The 17,939-nt window shown below is 33.6% G+C and overlaps 2 protein-coding genes across 3 annotated transcripts; both read left to right on the forward strand.

Annotated features, from left to right (window-relative positions):
- Positions 1-1,100: 1,100 nt before the first annotated feature.
- Positions 1,101-1,790, forward strand: LOC112769546 (NDR1/HIN1-like protein 6). Its single transcript, XM_025814055.1, has one exon. It carries the CDS (start codon positions 1,101-1,103, stop codon positions 1,788-1,790), a length of 690 nt encoding a protein of 229 aa, XP_025669840.1.
- Positions 1,791-4,767: 2,977 nt separating this feature from the next.
- On the forward strand, positions 4,768-7,657 carry LOC112772656 (uncharacterized). Of its 2 annotated transcripts, none has more exons than XM_025817625.3 (6): positions 4,768-5,093; positions 5,186-5,318; positions 5,408-5,511; positions 5,717-5,888; positions 5,990-6,124; positions 6,225-7,657. In XM_025817625.3, exons 1-6 carry the CDS (start codon positions 5,053-5,055, stop codon positions 7,440-7,442), a joined length of 1,803 nt encoding a protein of 600 aa, XP_025673410.1. In that variant the 5' UTR covers positions 4,768-5,052; the 3' UTR covers positions 7,443-7,657. The 2 variants fall into 2 exon arrangements, with proteins under 2 accessions (XP_025673410.1, XP_025673409.1); XM_025817624.3 differs by having other exon boundaries at positions 4,878-5,093; positions 5,399-5,511.
- Positions 7,658-17,939: the final 10,282 nt, after the last annotated feature.

Genomic DNA, 17,939 nt, shown 5'->3' on the forward strand with positions numbered 1-17,939 from the left:
ATATCCATGTTTACCTTTATTTTTTCTTGATCTAAAATTTAAAACTTTTAATCATTGATCCACTATTTAAAAATGAAACTAGAATATTTATTATAAATTTAATTTTGACGCAATATCAGTAAAATAGTTTTATACGTGCATTCAATTATGTAACGTCACATCAATAAAAATAATTACTTTTTATATTGACCATATGAATGGTCATCCAAAAAAACGAATGTGACTGTACGACTATATATAATATTTTATACTATCAATTTATCAAAATTAAACTCATTTATTTTTAGATAATCAAAATTAAAGACTCAAATTTCGTATCTTATTATTTCTATCCATCAAAAAACAAAAAATGAATTAATTATCCTTAATTAGTTAATTGCTAATGAAATTAATCAAAAGAATAGTTACTCAATAATTAATAATATTATCCGAACTGATAATATTACCCGAACTGATTTTCTATATATTTTAACAAATTAGATTAGAATATAAAATTTGACATTAGACGTATATAATTTAATTTATTTTTAATATATATTTTATATTAATAAGTAATTTTAATATAAATGTAACATGAGTAGTAGTTAGTTTAAATATAAGATAAAAACTAAAAAAAATATTAGTTACCTAACATTTCTCTAGACAGAAAATGCGGCTACCGGAATAATTCGAGCCCAGGTCTCCACCGCTAGTGTCCTATCTCAAAATCCAACTTCAAAACAAAGATTGCAACAAACCATACTCAATCATAATTTGTCATCTGATTTTCTGGTGTGCAGTGTAGCTTCTTGTTAAGTTAAAGAGTATATGATCCACCTAAGAAACTGTTTGGAATCTTAACAATTTTTGGGTGATCGAGCAGCACCATATTGCAATCTTAATTAAGTCTGAACTAATGCCTAAATTTAGAACTTAATTATTACAAACTTGATAAACAAAACCAACCGCGTCCATGAATATTACTAACAACTTACTTAATTCTCTGTTATTCCGGCCTCCTAACAAACAGTAGAACAAGCTATAAAGTATAAACTATTTTCTTTAAATTATTATTCCCTACTCTTGAGTTGCATGCTTCAATAATATTCCATTATTGAATAATGAATTCCTCTCATAAAAGTTACGTGTCCTTAGAGGATAATAATAAAGACAAGAAAAGGGGTCCTCCGCCGCCGCCTCGTGACGGCGCCGGATGTTGTTGCTGGTTCATGAGTTGCATTTGCTGGTGCCTCTGCTTCATGCTACTTCTCTGCGTGATATTCATGGCGGCGGTTGCCATCATGTACTTCGTTTTCCGGCCTCAGATTCCGGTGTACGGCATTGACAGTCTCCAAGTGAAGGCTTTCGAAATGCGAAACGACAGCAAGCTTTACACTGAAATGGCGGTGGTTGTGAGGTGCGAGAATCCGAACAAGAAGATTGGATTCAAGTATGGAGAAGATAACTCCGTGAGCATAATGTATTCGGATAAGGAGCTTTGCGCGGGAAAGTTTGAACCTTTCTTGCAAGCGGCGAAGAACACGGTGATGATTAATATGACGCTGAAGGGGGAGAGGGAAGTGGATTCGAAAGAGAAAGAGCAGTTTATGGCGCAGCAGAAGGAAGGGAAGATTCCTTTGGTGCTGATTTGGAAGATTCCTGTAACCCCTGTGGTTGGTGAGCATATTCATGAGTTATGGAATGTTAGAGTTGGTGCTAATTGTTCAATGGTTGTTGATAATATCCAGAAAGATAAAACGCCTAATATCTCTCACAAAGAATGTAGCTTTGCTGCTCATTTCTGGACTTAAATCATACCTATAACCTTCTTTAATCATATCTAATATATAGATGATGAGAATTTGTATGAGAATTGATAAATGCATTTCTACTATTCGTACAAAATACCAAATTAATAAAAGTGAAACATATTATTGTGATCAAACAAAGAAATGCGTTGCGAATGAGTAATAGCTCAAATGACATAATCTTCCCATACTCATCTAAGAAGTTGCGGGTTCGAGTCTTCATATTTTTTGTTAAAAAAAAACAAAGAAATGCGTTGCCACTGAATTATAGTTCAAATAACATAGTCTTCCCATATTCAATTAAGAAGTTGCGGATTCGAGTCTCCTATCTTTGGTAAAAAAAAATGCCTTATATACTTATATCTCAACTCCATAATGCCTTTAGTATTGGGTGATGGAAAATAAAGAATAGTTGTTTTTCTATAAAGTTGATAATTATTAGATGATAATTTATTTAAATATATTAAATTATTTAACAATTTTTAGTTATTAATTTTATATGAAAATAATTATATCTTGGTATTTATTTTAGTATAATTTAGTGTATTTAAAAAGAATAAATAATTTTTTAAAACTTTTTATTAAAGATGTATCTAACTATCGAATATTATTATTATTATTATTATTATTATTATTATTATTATTATTATTATTATTATTATTATTCAGTTATGTAAAAAAAAATTGAAAAACTGGTCCAATTATATTAGTACTTAGCTGAAGGTAAAAACAAAGTTAACAAAAGAAAAAAAAAAACCCCACAAAATCGATAGAAAGTGTATTAATTTTGAGCAATTATTTACGAGAGATGCAAGCTTAATTAATTATCATAACACTTTGTATTTATTTATTAAAAATATAATTTAACTTTGTCCAAGGTATCGAAAATCAAATTTTTATGTAAAATTAAAAAAATAAATGAAATACATGCGTGAAATATAAAATCGTAATATGATTAAATTTTAAAATCATTTGATCTATTAAAAAATTTTCAAAATCAATTCCTAATCATAATATAAAAAATTTTTAAATTTTTAAATCAAAATTTTTGCTAATTTTCAGTTTGAAAATAAATCCATTTAAGAAATACTAATATAGTAATATACCCAATCCATTTATACTAACCTTATACGGTTATACCTTATCCAATATAATTGACGTATATTATTTAAGAAGACAGAAGAATAATCCAAGACAATTAGACAAAGATGAATATTTGGAACATCATTCGATCGTGCACCACGAGATTCTTTTCTCTTCTACGTTTTAGGGTTTATAAAATGAAAATATTACATATATTATTTTGTGTACGTTTTTTATATTTTTAATCTAATATAATAAAACATAGAATATATATATCAATTGTTTTTTCATAAAAAGGAAATGTCGCCCTTCGTTGCTAAGGAATACTAAACAAATTGTCAAAGCGATTCTGAACTCGAAATTGTTAGTTTTCTCTGAATGACACTCAATAATATAAATGAATTTTCTGAAAGGAATGTTGTCAAAGTATAAGCATATTATTAATAAAATGAAGATATAAGTTGTTTAATTACTTGTAAATTAATATACTTTAAGAACTTTACTTTTCTTTCTTTCCTTCCCTCCAAATACCAGTTAAAATAGTAAATATTTTTTTGGTCTTTTTATCCGTCTTCATAATGATGAAAATTTTCAAATAGTGATCCTCAGTTTTGTGAGCCGGAATTTCAAGTAGGTTGGTAATAAAATTTGAATGTAAATAATTCAACAATTGGAGTAATAAAAAATATTTAAAAACTATTAAAATTTATTATTTTTAATTATTAATTTAATTTTGTAATTTAATAATTTAATTTTTATACCAAATTTTTAAATATTAATAACTAACTACAAACTAAAAAAAATTTTGTTAGTTTTTTTTAGCATTTATCGTAATCAAAACCATATCTCACAAAAAACATGTATTCATCCAATCGTGATTATTTATCTGTTTGTTTACTTGCTAGATTAATATTATTGAAATCAAATTTTTATTATTTGTATATGATAAGCTTGAGCATGTAAATGCCTCACAAATAAGCAAGAAGGACCCATAGCATGAGTTGTTGAGCGTCCCACAATTACGTGTGAGTCGAAATGAAGCAGAGGGAGGTGGGTTGAATTGGTTACCTGCTTTAATTTACTACTTTAATTTCTTGAAGCATCTTTCATAGGATCTTTAATTTGTATTTCTTGAAGCATCTTTCTCAGGTACTGCAGAGGCAAAGTGGGCGACCCTTTCAAACAAACAAGCTCCATTCCCATCCTCCAGTGAGTATCGAACTCGAGAGAAATAGTTAAGGGACACAGACCCTCATCCATCTGTGCCAACTTGCGTTGGTTTTAATTTGTATTTCTAATTATTTGATTTTCACTCTTTTAGACTTTTTCTTAAGCATTCACTTGTACAATAACTAAGAGACAAACACTTTAAATGATGTGATTAATAAATAATAATATGTCGCCAAAAGGGTATGGCCAATACACAATACTTCTACGAGACACTTTACAAAGTAGATATATGTCACATTATTCTACAATTATTAATTAGAGAAAGTATTTCTACAACTATTTAATTTTAGCAATAATGATATTTCGTCAAAAAAAAGTCTTACCAGTCCAATTTAGTTTCTTTTTTTAAAAATGAAACTGCATTAGAATAGTTTCTTATTTAAGTGCAATATCAGACATAGAATGTGGACAAAAAAGTCACCCTCTTGGTGGTGCAAACTGACTAACTAAATTAAGAATAAAAATATAAAAAACATTAGCGTGTTTGTTAAGGTTGTTCAGTTTCAGTGCCCTAGCATGCCTCACTTTGTTTTTTTTTTTTCAATTATATTTATTTTTTAATGATTATTTATGTGGTAAATATAAAAATAATTCTTTTAATATATATATGATTAGTTAGGTACTTTTTATCATATAAAATGAAATTAAGATGGATAAGTTTGGATCCAATGTGAGGCATTTTTTTTTCCCAGAGAGTGGTTGTTATTGCAAGAGACTAGTGCCCCACAAAGTGCTGACGTGTCATGTGTGTATTTATATGTGTGTGGATTGGGGAAGTTTTCTCTTTTTTCTAAGTAAGACCAAAACTGTCACATTCTCTTATGAGTCCCACTAATTAATCAATTTCTCATCAATGATAATCTCTTTTTTATGCCTTCTTCTTCAACCCACTCTCCTCTCTACAAATGAAACACCTGTAAATGAATCAAGAAACTGATATCAAGTCTTAAACATGTTTGACATCTGGTTTGGTTGGTCCAAAGCTTCAAAATGGTAATGAGTTTTCTTTTGTTTCTGCTGACTATAACATGTTTTTTTCCTTTTCATTTGAATGATCATGTTGTGTTGCAATAATATATATATAGTAAGAGAGCAATGAAAAGAGGGAGGTGCAGGCTGAAGCTGCTAAAGAACAAGAGGGAAGCAATTGCAAGGCAATTGAGAAAAGATGTGGCTGAACTCATACATTGTGGCCATGATGAAACTGCTCTTAACCGGGTTTGTTGAACTATGCTTTATTAGTAGTGGTTGCTATTCTAATCATTATGATTTATGATTAATTGTTAATTATATCTTAGCAACAACAGGTTGAGCAGCTCATTGAAGATGAAAGGCTAGCTGCTGTATATGAATTGCTTGATCATTACTGTGAATTTGTTCTTTCTCAACTCTCCTATATCCGAAGGCACAGGTATGAATTCCTATCTAATTACAACCTCAATTCCATAATCCATATTGATACTCCTACTTCATAAATTATTATTTTTTAAATATATATTTATTATATTTGGTTTATATTTGATTCAACTTTTAAACTTTTGAATCTCTAGCGGATATATAAATAAATCAAAATGCAATTTCCAATCTGATAATTTCAACTATTTAATTAATATCAGGGACTGTCCTAATGATATCAATGAAGCAGTTTCTAGTCTTATATATGCTTCTGCAAGATGTGGGGAGATTCCTGAGCTCTGTGTCATAAGGAAGCTATTTGGAGAGCGTTATGGTGACAAGTTTGTCACTACAGCTATGGAGCTACTTCTTGGAAATCTTGTAAACAATCAGGTACTGAACTTCTTTTCATTAAAAAAAGGGTCACAACCTTGAAATTTTGATGCACTTTTTTACTTTGATCAATATTCATGCAAGTTCTAATTAAATGACAGTTAAAAGAGAACCTATCAGGAAATCCAGTGTCAGAAGATCTCAAGTTGAAAATGGTTGATGAAATAGTAAGGGAAAACTGCACACAAGAACAGGTTTTAGCCATTCAATACTACCCCAGTTGGCAACAAGAACAGGTCACTCTTAATAACATGTAATTTAGACATGAATTTATGGTATATATCTTAATAACTAGTACCATACATCCTATTTATCCTATGTATATTTCTTGTACAGGTCAAAGAAAACAAAGGTTATCAAGTAGATCCTTCAGAGACTGAAGAGATAGAAAGGGATCTTACATGTGTTGATTCATCTATGTCCAACCCAAATGACTCTTGTTCTTCACCAAAATCTACCTTAATTGATGTTTCTGCAATTGTACCTGCTGTTCAGAAATATCCTCCATATATCTTGAACTCTCCTTTGAAAAAGAAAACAGTGAACTTTACTGAGGTTGAGGATTATGGTGGTGACATTGAGGAATGTGAGTTTTCTGTATCAAAAGATGGTACTTTCCAGGACCAAACACTATTTAAGTTCAGAACCTCTGGCCAATCCAAGAGAGGACGAAAAGAAACTCAAATGACTTGTTATGAAAGCAACATAAATCGACACGAATCGTGGAGCGAAAAGTCAAGCATAAGGGCCTATACAAAGAGCAAAAGGGCAAATGAAGTTAAAAGGCCAAGAAGGAGATCAGCATCTTTTGAAAGCATAGGCATAATGGATATTGGATACATGGTATACTATCATAAGCCATGGAGAAGTCCCTCGGCGCATAAACATGGCACTCATCGCCTCAGAAAGGATCAAAAGCCTTCGCCGGATGGAATTTCCCTATCAAGCTATGCTCAGAAGAGATTGAAGGAAAAGATTTCGCAGTCGTGTCAAAGTGAAGATGGCACAAGGAGAAGATCTTTCGACATGAGAATGAGTGGATGCAGCTTGGACCAACCTTGTCAATTTCTCCTCTATGATTATGATGATGATAAACCAAAGAAATGGATCAAAGCTACACATTTTCATCAAGTTTCGGTTGATGAATGTTGTGATTGCCAACCCTTCATGGATGATTTAGTTACCACTAACATCACTCAGAGGCCGAGGCCGAATCGAAATAGTTATAGTGGTGAAACTAAGCATAATTTTCTTGGAAGCAATGAAATAGAAACAGAGTACTCTGTTTCAATGGGAAACTATGCTTCTTCCAAATGTTCCAATGCAAGGAATACTACTTGTTCCTTAACAAGAACAGAAACAGAAGCTAACTACTCGAGGGCCATGTCGATGCCTCAAGATCAGCGGCGCAGTTGTGGCAAAGACAAGATGGTTAGAACATACTCATGTCCAAATCATGTTCATCCAAAGTTGCCGGAGTATGATGACATAGCTGCAAAGTTCACAGCTCTAAAGAGAGAGTGCCAAGAAAGCAAAGTCCAGCTACAAAAGTAGATAATAGAGACTTAGAGAGCATTTGAAAAGTACTAATAGCATGTTTAAGTTTTGAGTGATCCATTAATTTAGGCTTCTACTCTGTGTGACTCTCTTTAGATTTAAAGACTAAATATTCTTTTTAGCATTTAACTTTTAATGTTCATCCATGGGTAGCAGGTAACATTGAAATCGTTTATAAAATTAGTTGAAATTAATATTTTAGTATATTTGAATATTTTGTTGTACAATACTATTTTTGGTAGGACAAAATTAGTTTTGTTTATTCATCTGAAATTTTACAATAAAAACAATAATTTATTCTTGATTAAGTAAATAATATTTTCTGCTAATGAGTAATAGCTCAAATGGCATAGACTCCCCATACTCAATTAAGAGGTTGCGGGTTCGAGTCTCCTATCTTTCCAAATTTTTAAGCTAGCCAAGTGGGAATGCGAATCTACTAGGAGAAAGAACATTCAACAACTCAACCCAAAACCAGAATAAGGCCACTCAACGTAAGAAAAAACCGGTCTTAAACTGCTTATTGGAAGAATTTGCAGACACTGGTAACAGGGCAGCACCTGAGTCACTTCAATTAGCCAATTCTAGAACAGAATGTATGGCTATTGGAGAGTGTCTCACCACAGAAAAAGGTAGGAAGTGGAAAAGGTTAGCAAGACAAGGTGCTGCAGAGTCAGATACTAAAAGTGAACCCAAAGGAGGATGAAGGGCAGCTTATGCAATTCGCTATTGGGGAGTGTCTCACCACAGAAAAAGGTAGGAAGTGGAAAAGGTTAGCAAGACAAGGTGCTGCAGAGTCAGATACTAAAAGTGAACCCAAAAAAAGGTTGATGAGTGGTATAGTTGAAGTAACTACAAAGAAAGCAAGAACAGAGGATGAAAATGCAGTTGAACAGATGGTGGAGGGTGCCAGCCTACAAATGGCACCCAAGGCGCCATGAGAACTATAGTTTGGAATTGTCGGGGTTTGGGGAGACCCCTGACAATTCACACCTTAAAAGGGATTTGTAAATCCCACTCCCCCGAGATTGTGTTTATAAGTGAAACAAAGAACCAATCTCGACAGGTGGAAGCAAAACTTCGGGTATGCGGCTACGAAAACTGGCATATTGTTAACCCGGCAGGAGTGGCAGGAGGACTTGTGCTAGCTTGGAAGGACAGCATCAGTGTTCAAATTATTAGCAGTGGAGAATTTTTTGTGGCAGCCGAAATTAAGGAAGTCGGAAGCAGTGAGCTATGGGCGTTCATTGGTGTCCATTTGAGTTGTTCAGAACAAATTCGATCCTTACAGTTTGAGGAGCTTATAACAATGAGCCAACACATGGAAGGAAAAGTGATAATAGCAGGCGATTTTAATGCTATAACAAGCCAAGCGGAAAAGGAGGGTGGAGGCCAAAAATCAGCAACCACCATTGCAACATTCACTAATTTTATTGACAGTAACGAATTGGTGGATATTGGAATGGTGGGGCACCCTTTCACGTGGACAAATCGAAGACAAGGAGAGGATTTGGTGAAGGAGAGGCTTGACCGCTATTTAGTTGGGATGGAATGGAAGTTGAAGTTTCCGAATGCAGTGGTGTACAGGCTCACACCTTAAAAGGGATTTGTAAATCCCACTCCCCCGAGATTGTGTTTATAAGTGAAACAAAGAACCAATCTCGACAGGTGGAAGCAAAACTTCGGGTATGCGGCTACGAAAACTGGCATATTGTTAACCCGGCAGGAGTGGCAGGAGGACTTGTGCTAGCTTGGAAGGACAGCATCAGTGTTCAAATTATTAGCAGTGGAGAATTTTTTGTGGCAGCCAAAATTAAGGAAGTCGGAAGCAGTGAGCTATGGGCGTTCATTGGTGTCCATTTGAGTTGTTCAGAACAAATTCGATCCTTACAGTTTGAGGAGCTTATAACAATGAGCCAACACATGGAAGGAAAAGTGATAATAGCAGGCGATTTTAATGCTATAACAAGCCAAGCGGAAAAGGAGGGTGGAGGCCAAAAATCAGCAACCACCATTGCAACATTCACTAATTTTATTGACAGTAACGAATTGGTGGATATTGGAATGGTGGGGCACCCTTTCACGTGGACAAATCGAAGACAAGGAGAGGATTTGGTGAAGGAGAGGCTTGACCGCTATTTAGTTGGGATGGAATGGAAGTTGAAGTTTCCGAATGCAGTGGTGTACAGGCTCACACCTTAAAAGGGATTTGTAAATCCCACTCCCCCGAGATTGTGTTTATAAGTGAAACAAAGAACCAATCTCGACAGGTGGAAGCAAAACTTCGGGTATGCGGCTACGAAAACTGGCATATTGTTAACCCGGCAGGAGTGGCAGGAGGACTTGTGCTAGCTTGGAAGGACAGCATCAGTGTTCAAATTATTAGCAGTGGAGAATTTTTTGCGGCAACCGAAATTAAGGAAGTCGGAAGCAGTGAGCTATGGGCGTTCATTGGTGTCCATTTGAGTTGTTCAGAACAAATTCGATCCTTACAGTTTGAGGAGCTTATAACAATGAGCCAACACATGGAAGGAAAAGTGATAATAGCAGGCGATTTTAATGCTATAACAAGCCAAGCGGAAAAGGAGGGTGGAGGCCAAAAATCAGCAACCACCATTGCAACATTCACTAATTTTATTGACAGTAACGAATTGGTGGATATTGGAATGGTGGGGCACCCTTTCACGTGGACAAATCGAAGACAAGGAGAGGATTTGGTGAAGGAGAGGCTTGACCGCTATTTAGTTGGGATGGAATGGAAGTTGAAGTTTCCGAATGCAGTGGTGTACAGGCTCACAGAGTCAGGCTCGGATCATGCTCCAATTTTGATGGAAACCGAACCTCAATCCTGGCATAGTAAAAGGCGGTTTAAATACCAGGAACGTTGGTGTGGAGAAGAGGATGTCAAGAGAATTGTCAGTGAAGTGTGGAGAATGGAAGTTGTAGGCTCGGCTATGTTCTCCTTGGCCCAAAAGTTGAAAGTTTGTAGACATAGACTAGTTCAATGGCAGAAAACTCACAAAGCAAACTCCCGGAAAGAAATTGAGGACCTTCAAGCTAAACTAGAGGAGTTGCGGGTGGTTGGAATCAATGGGGGAGAGCAGGTTACCAGTTTGGAAGAGAAGTTGGAGCTGGCATATTTGAAAGAAGAGAGCTATTGGCGAGAAAAATCTAGAATCAAGTGGCTAAAAGAAGAAGATCAGAACACTAGATTCTTTCACCAGAAATTTCAATCAAGGATGCGAAGGAACAGAATTTAGAGATTAGCGGGGAGGGACAATGAGATTGCATCAAAACCGGAGGATATTGCAAAGGTAGCTGAGGACTACTTTTGCGATATTTTTACTTCTTCTTGTTCGGCTGATCCGAATCCATACTTAGAGGATTTGGAGTCTAAGGTTACAGCTTCCATGAACCGTAGGCTCCAAAGGCCAGTAACTATGGACGAGGTCAAAAGAGCTACATTTAGTGTTCATGCTCAGAGTGCTCCTGGTGATGACGGGTTTACAGCTAAGTTTTTTCACTTTTTCTGGGATATAGTTGGAGGTGACGTTTTTAAGGCAGTGAGAAGTTTCTTTCACAGTGGCAGAATTTTAAAAAGCTTCAATCATACTCAAATTTGTTTGATTCCAAAGGTGCCAGATGCCAGTGACATGACTCAGGTACGACCGATCAGTTTGTCTTCAGTTATGTATAAAATTATTTCTAAAGTTATGGTGCACCGATTACAAGGTATTATGAATAAAATTATAAGTCCAAATCAGAGTGCGTTTCTCAAAGGAAGACTCATTTCAGATAATATTCTAATTGCCCACGAATGTATGCACTATTTGAAAAATAAGAGAAGTGGGGCAGAGCATGAGATGGCTATTAAACTAGACATGAGCAAGGCTTATGATAGGATTGAATGGCATTTTTTATGGTATATTATGGATAAGCTGGGGTTTGATGCTAAATGGATTAACTGGACTAAGGAATTGGTAACGACTGTTTCTTACTCTGTTGTTGTGGAAGGTCAACCATTTGGCTATTTTAGGCCAAATAGGGGCATCCGACAGGGTGATCCCCTATCTCCATATCTCTTTTTTTTTTTGTACAGAAGGACTTTCCTTCTTGCTACACAAGGCAGAGCAAAACAGATTAATTCAAGGAGTTCAAGTTAATCGGAGATGCCAAACAATTAATCACCTTTTGTTTGCTGATGATTCAATCCTTTTTTGCAAGAGCGCACCTAATACAAGCCAAAGCATTCTAGAATTGCTAGAGACCTATGAGGGTTTTAGTGGGCAAAAAGTCAATTTGAATAAGTCGGCTATCTTTTTCAGTCACAACACTCCTCAGAACACAAGACTAGCAGTTGCTCAGACACTAAATATTGAACATATCGGAGCACAAGACAAATACCTGGGACTGCCCTCTATAGTTCAAAAATCAAAGAAAGCAACCTTTGGAGCTATCAAGGATAAAGTTCAGAAGAGGATTATGGGTTGGAAAAGAAGTATATTGTCATCAGGTGGCAGGCACACGCTATTGAGAGCGGTGGGGGAGGCGATTCCTATTTATACACTCTCTTGTTTCAAGCTCCCGGACACGCTGTTGACTGAGATTCATAGCATGCTCTCGCAATTTTGATGGGGTCAAAAAGGCGCAGAACGAAGAATGGTTTGGATTAAATGGGACACAATGACGAGACCAAAGAAAGATGGAGGGCTGGGGATCAAGGATCCAAGGGCGCAAAATTTGGCTTTATTGGGCAAGCAATGTTGGCGTCTAATGAAATACCCTAATTCTACTATATCAAGAATGCTCAAAGCTAAATATTTCAGATATACAGATTTCCTACATGCAGAGATAGGAAGCGTACCGTCGTGGGGTTGGAGAAGTGTTCTTGAAGGGCGCAAGGTGATTGAGAAAGGCTTGTTATGGAAAATAGGTTCTGGCACTAATGTTCGCATCTTCCATGACCCCTGGCTCCCACCACCAGTGCCCCTTAATGTCCCTCAAAATGCACTCACAATCCCGCCAAATATGCAAGTGTATTACGTTAGTGCGTTACTAAATCCTGATAGAAGTTGGAATAAAAATCTGATTGAGTCGATTTTTTCAGTTGATATATGCAATAAAATTTTTTCAAACAAACCAACAGAGGAGGAGGATGAAGTTAATTGGTGCTGGACAAAATCTGGTATATATGAAGTTGGGTCAGGATACAAAATTGCTTATGGATTCTTTCATTCTCCTACTTCATTGAGGTCCCAGAACATACACAACAGAGTCTGGAATAGCATTTGGGAGTTGAAATTACCACATAAAATTAAGATTTTTCTATGGAAAAGTCTTCATGAAAAGCTTCCGGTGTTGCAACAAGTTCACAGCCGGTTCGCATCCACTCCTGCCACTTGTCCAAGATGCATGTTGAAGGCTGAATCAATTTCTCATGCTTTGTTCCAATGCCCCCTGTCTTCAATAATATGGAGCCTAAACTTAATAACCCCTGACCTATGGATGAGAGAAGAAGAAACTTTTTTCAATTGGTGGCAACGAGTCTTATCCTGGGCAGTGGCTCAATTCGACGGTAGACAAAAGACCCTCCTCATAGCGGCGTTGTGTTGGAGCACTTGGAAAGCGAGGAATCGGTGTGTTTTTGAGAAGGTAATAAGCCCAGCACCAGAGATAGTGAAAGAAGCTTGCAATTTAGTGCGTGAACTCGTGAACCATACCTGATAGATGCTACTTTTTCTTTACTCTTACTTTACTCTTCTTTAAGCTCTTAGTCTTTCAGTCACAGCTGATGATAAATGGGAATACCCAATTCTTTTGTACTTCCTTATGAAAACACTTTTATTTTATATTAATAAAATAATATTTATCTTTGGAAAAAAAAAGTAAATAATATTTTCTTTTTTGCTCATAAACAATATATATTTTTTGTGACAAAACAATAAATTGTAACTTTTTTCTTTTTCTTTTTTTTCGGATAGGGCGTTTATTTTTCCTCATGCGACTTCATTTAAAAAGAAAAAAAAGAAAGACGGCTAGGCCCAACTTATAATATTGTGAACAAAACAAACTGGTATCTTATTGGGCTTTTACTAAAATGATTGTTGGGTACAAAAATATCCTATACTATTTGCAAATATGCAGCTCCTAGTCTCCTACTAGCTACTTGGTAGTGCAGCATGATTTCGAAGAAAAAGAAAGCAGGGACAATGGGAGATGGAAGGAGAAGAATAAAAATTTAAAGTTTAGAATTTAAAATTTATAATTTAAAAATAAAAAAAATTATTTCTAATATCAGCTTAAAAAATAGTTTTTTTTTTTTTCGTTAACAAAATTGACTTTTTAATTGAAAGCATATTATATATCCCAGTAGCATACACTAAAATTTGTCTCCCTCCGAAATGGAAAGGAACGAAGTCAATGTTTCTTTTCATATTTAGGTAACAGAAAAAGTCAGAATATCTAGAAGCACATACTATCCCATGCATATATATGTGTATCATCATTAGTAATAGTAATTTCCAGCTAACACTCGATTATAACAAGTTAAGAATTATTTAATCCATCCGTGAACTATTATTGCACAGGGCCACCATCATATTAGTTCTTATCAGGCACATCTGCCATATTTGTTGTGGTGGAATTTTTTTTATAGATATCAACAAATCAATTTGTATTTTTTTTATTTGTTATTTTAACATAAGATTGTTGGTTTTATCAGTTAGGAGTGTTTATGCGTCAGGTGAAATCGGGTTTGTCTTGACTCAGATTCGATCCTAAATATACATCGAATATATTTTTTAGACCCTAATCCGACCCTAAATTCGATGAGACCTAAATTTTTTCGGGCCACAACTATATATATCGGGTTTAAACCGGATGAAAAATCAGATCTTTAAATTTTAATAATAATTTATAAAAAAATTTATTTATGATGTACTTATTTATAAAGAGAAAATTTGTTATCGAAAAGTTGATATCCATATTTAAACTTGAATTTGTTCATAAATTCTAATTTGATGTTTCTTTGATCTATTTTCTAATTCAACAAGTGTGATTAAAAATAAAACAATAACCTTATAATTAATATAACATAATATTCAAATTAATTTAAAACATATATATCTTTTTTAGTTTTCTTAGGATGCATATGGGTCGGGCAAAATGGGTTCACATTGACTCGACCCGACCCGAAATAATGACCGAGTCTATTTTTGAGATCTTTACCCAACTCTAAACTCGATAAAATCACATCAAATTAACCCCTAAAATATTTGGGATTGAACCGAATTTTCGGACTGACCGGGCATACACACCCCCTATTACCAGCTATTCAAATATAATGCTTTTATTTTAACATCTCAATTTTTTAACAAGTCTAATCTATTCTAAAAATTATAAAAAATAAAACGCATATTTAGTTCTTTACTAATCGTTATAATTTTTTTTGTTGGTTTTATTTGATTGATACCAGCTATATATTCAAATATGATACTTTTATTTTAACATATCAATTTATTAAAAATGATTGAGAATTATTCTCGTAATTATATATCCTCCTAACTTTTAAATAAAAAAATAAAGTTTTTATTGTTTGATGTTTTAAAAAGGTAATATATATTTAAATTTTTACTCTCTTAAATATTAGAAAAATAATTAGGAGAAAAGAAAAATTAAAACTCTCAATCATCAACCATTTATTATTAAGTCTAACATATTCTAAAAATTATAGAAAAATAAAATTATATCTTTGCTAATCGTAATAAATGATTTTTTAATAATAATAAACTTGATTTAACTAAACAAATTAATTAAAAAAAAAATTTGTGACTGAACATAACACAAAGAAAAAGGACCTAAGAAAAAGAGTAGCACTCTTCTCTAATAATAATGTCTAAATTATTAGGGGGCAGTAACCACTCTAGGTACACTTGCTTATTTAAAGTAGCGGTTTTAGCCATTAAACCAGCCGCTCTGTTTACTATGCGCTGGATGAGCACTAAAATAGCTGTCCAATTGCACTGAAGCATTTTTTTATTTTGTCAAGCAGATCAGAGTCATTCCTAATCATGTTGGTTGTGTCTCGCGAAACAAGAAGAAACGCATCAAGATTATCAGTTTCACATATGACCTCTTTACACTCGCAATTTCAAGCTATAACAAGTCATCTCCAAATAGCATGAAACTCACAACAGAGAACACTAGAAAGAGGTATACTGGCAGAACAACCTTTCATCCAAATTTTCATGCTGTCTCTAATAATACATCTAAAGCCAGCTAATTGTTCATTTTCAAAAACGCTTGTATCGCAATTCACTTTACAGACATTCATTGAAGGCGGTTCTCAGTTATATTGCAAAGAGAAAGGAATAATATGTTTTTGGTTGGTAACAACCTTAGAAAAATTTCGAGCAACATGTTTAACTAAGTAAATAATTTTCTCTTTAATCCATGAATCATTTTGATGGAAAATGTCATTATTTAACTAAGTGAACAATTAATTAAAAACTTTGCATATATAGAAACTACGAAGATAATATTACTATTGAAGATATTTATGCACGCCAAACTTTAACAGAAGCAAAGTGGTTTGGTAAGACTTAGCCTGACAAGATATTTTCATTCATATATTCAATCATAATCCTTGTAATTAGTGGACCACCATGAGGAATTATCTAATTATTTTTGTTAATATACACAATGAGAGTGGAAACTAAAGCAGTATTGATAACCATTATACGTAAATGGGTTAGCAATTATTGTTGAGAGACAATTATTTTATAACATATGCTTCATCCAATCATAGTGATATTGCACTATTTTACACTAAGATTGTTCTTCGATTATAGCTATGTTTACTTTGTTCCAATGGTAGCTCAACACATGCTAAATAACCAGATTCTCAGGCTTTATTATTCCCATTGTTTAATTCATTGGGCGCATTGATTAGGTTAATCATTAATAAGAGTTGTTGATTAGTCATGCAAGATTAAGTTAATCACTAACAGAGTTGTTGATTAGTAATAGCAACTACCTTGACATGACAATAAATTAAAACACATGCGCTTAAGCCACATTGGTCCAAATGTGATCATATATATTTAATTTCCAAACTATGTTATTGTTCCGAGTTTGCATAGAACAATTGTTCAAAATGGCATTATTGGTCTTTGTCTACGAGTGCCTGCCACTGAGATTTTTTTATTACTAATCACATATATAATTATCGTAATATATAAATTAGAAAGCTGAATGAAATAAAGAAGCCGACATTTGAAGTAGATGGATAATTTAAAAAATGTGATCATAATTAAATTAATGTAGGAGTTGTACTTTGATTACATATAATATATATATAACAAAATAACTCAATATATAATAGATGTACGTAATTTTACAAGGTTGGACACAGAAAATTAAACTATTGACTTTTTTTTATTATTATTTTCAATATGCGCCATGTTATTGGGAGCACTTCCAATATCAATGAGGGAGTTGACCTGAACATTTTTTTTCATGGTATTATTTTGCCACTAAATAACGATGACTTTGACTTTTTGAGTGGATTGAAAATTAAGAACAAATAGGATGTGACCACCAATATATGAATCAAAGTCCACCCTTTAGCTTTCTGTTTTTTATATTGCACATTGAAACTTGCCATATGGAGCTTCGAAGCTATGATATATATCTTGATGGTAAATAAAATTTGAGAGAATATATATTTTAGAGGGAAAAATTTTTTTGAAGCAACAACGATTGAATTGTCTCCGTGTGACATTAAAGTTATAGATTCAAGTCATAGAAATAGCCAATAATATAATTATGAGATTAAGTTGCATATATTATACCATTTAATTAATTGCGATTCTTCTTCAAACCCTGCATTATTATTTATGTGAAATGTTTGTGTACCGAATTAACTTTTATCTATTTTAGAGGAGCAACTACTTATTAGTTATTATTACACTTTTCTCTGAAGTCCTTGTTTGTTAATGCTTATGCATGTATATGTATAAAAGAAGAAGAAGAAGTTAGTATTGCCAATTCATTTTTAAGTTCATTACCAAAATTGTTGGAAGCTTTGTTGAGTTTTAACTTCTGAAGAGTTGATGAGAATCCGAGAAATTTCCATTTATTATCTTTTTAAAAATATGTATTTTTAATTAACAAAGCTAGGTCAAACATTATTTTATTATCAAATTAAAATATACCAATTAACATTATAAAGATAATAGTACTTTATATTCAGCATTTTTTTCAACAATTTCTTTCTCCTTCATTATTTAATTTCAAGGGTAAAATATTATTTTTATCGCAAATATCTGTAATAAAGGAAAAGTCTAGGGAACAACAACTTTGTTAAATTCTGGCCAACATGTAATCAGTAAAGAAAAGTGAGCCATTGAATGAAATTTCACACCAATCTCATACCATTAAAACTATCATTGATGGCTATTTGATGGCTACAAATCACAAAAATTGCTGGCCCCT

The sequence above is a fragment of the Arachis hypogaea genome, chromosome 18, assembly GCF_003086295.3.
Source record: "Arachis hypogaea cultivar Tifrunner chromosome 18, arahy.Tifrunner.gnm2.J5K5, whole genome shotgun sequence".
Taxonomy (NCBI): Eukaryota; Viridiplantae; Streptophyta; class Magnoliopsida; order Fabales; family Fabaceae; genus Arachis; species Arachis hypogaea.

What these genes read in the sequence shown, in the direction of transcription:
- LOC112772656 (XM_025817624.3), top strand. Translation starts at nt 5,053, where the DNA reads ATGTTTGACATCTGGTTTGGTTGGTCCAAAGCTTCAAAATG. An exon ending in TGGTCCAAAGCTTCAAAATG is followed by an intron (nt 5,094 to 5,185) that starts GTAATGAGTTTT and finishes ATATATATATAG; the next exon opens with TAAGAGAGCAATGAAAAGAG. An exon ending in ATGAAACTGCTCTTAACCGG is followed by an intron (nt 5,319 to 5,398) that starts GTTTGTTGAACT and finishes ATTATATCTTAG; the next exon opens with CAACAACAGGTTGAGCAGCT.
- LOC112769546 (XM_025814055.1), top strand. Translation starts at nt 1,101, where the DNA reads ATGAATTCCTCTCATAAAAGTTACGTGTCCTTAGAGGATAATAATAAA.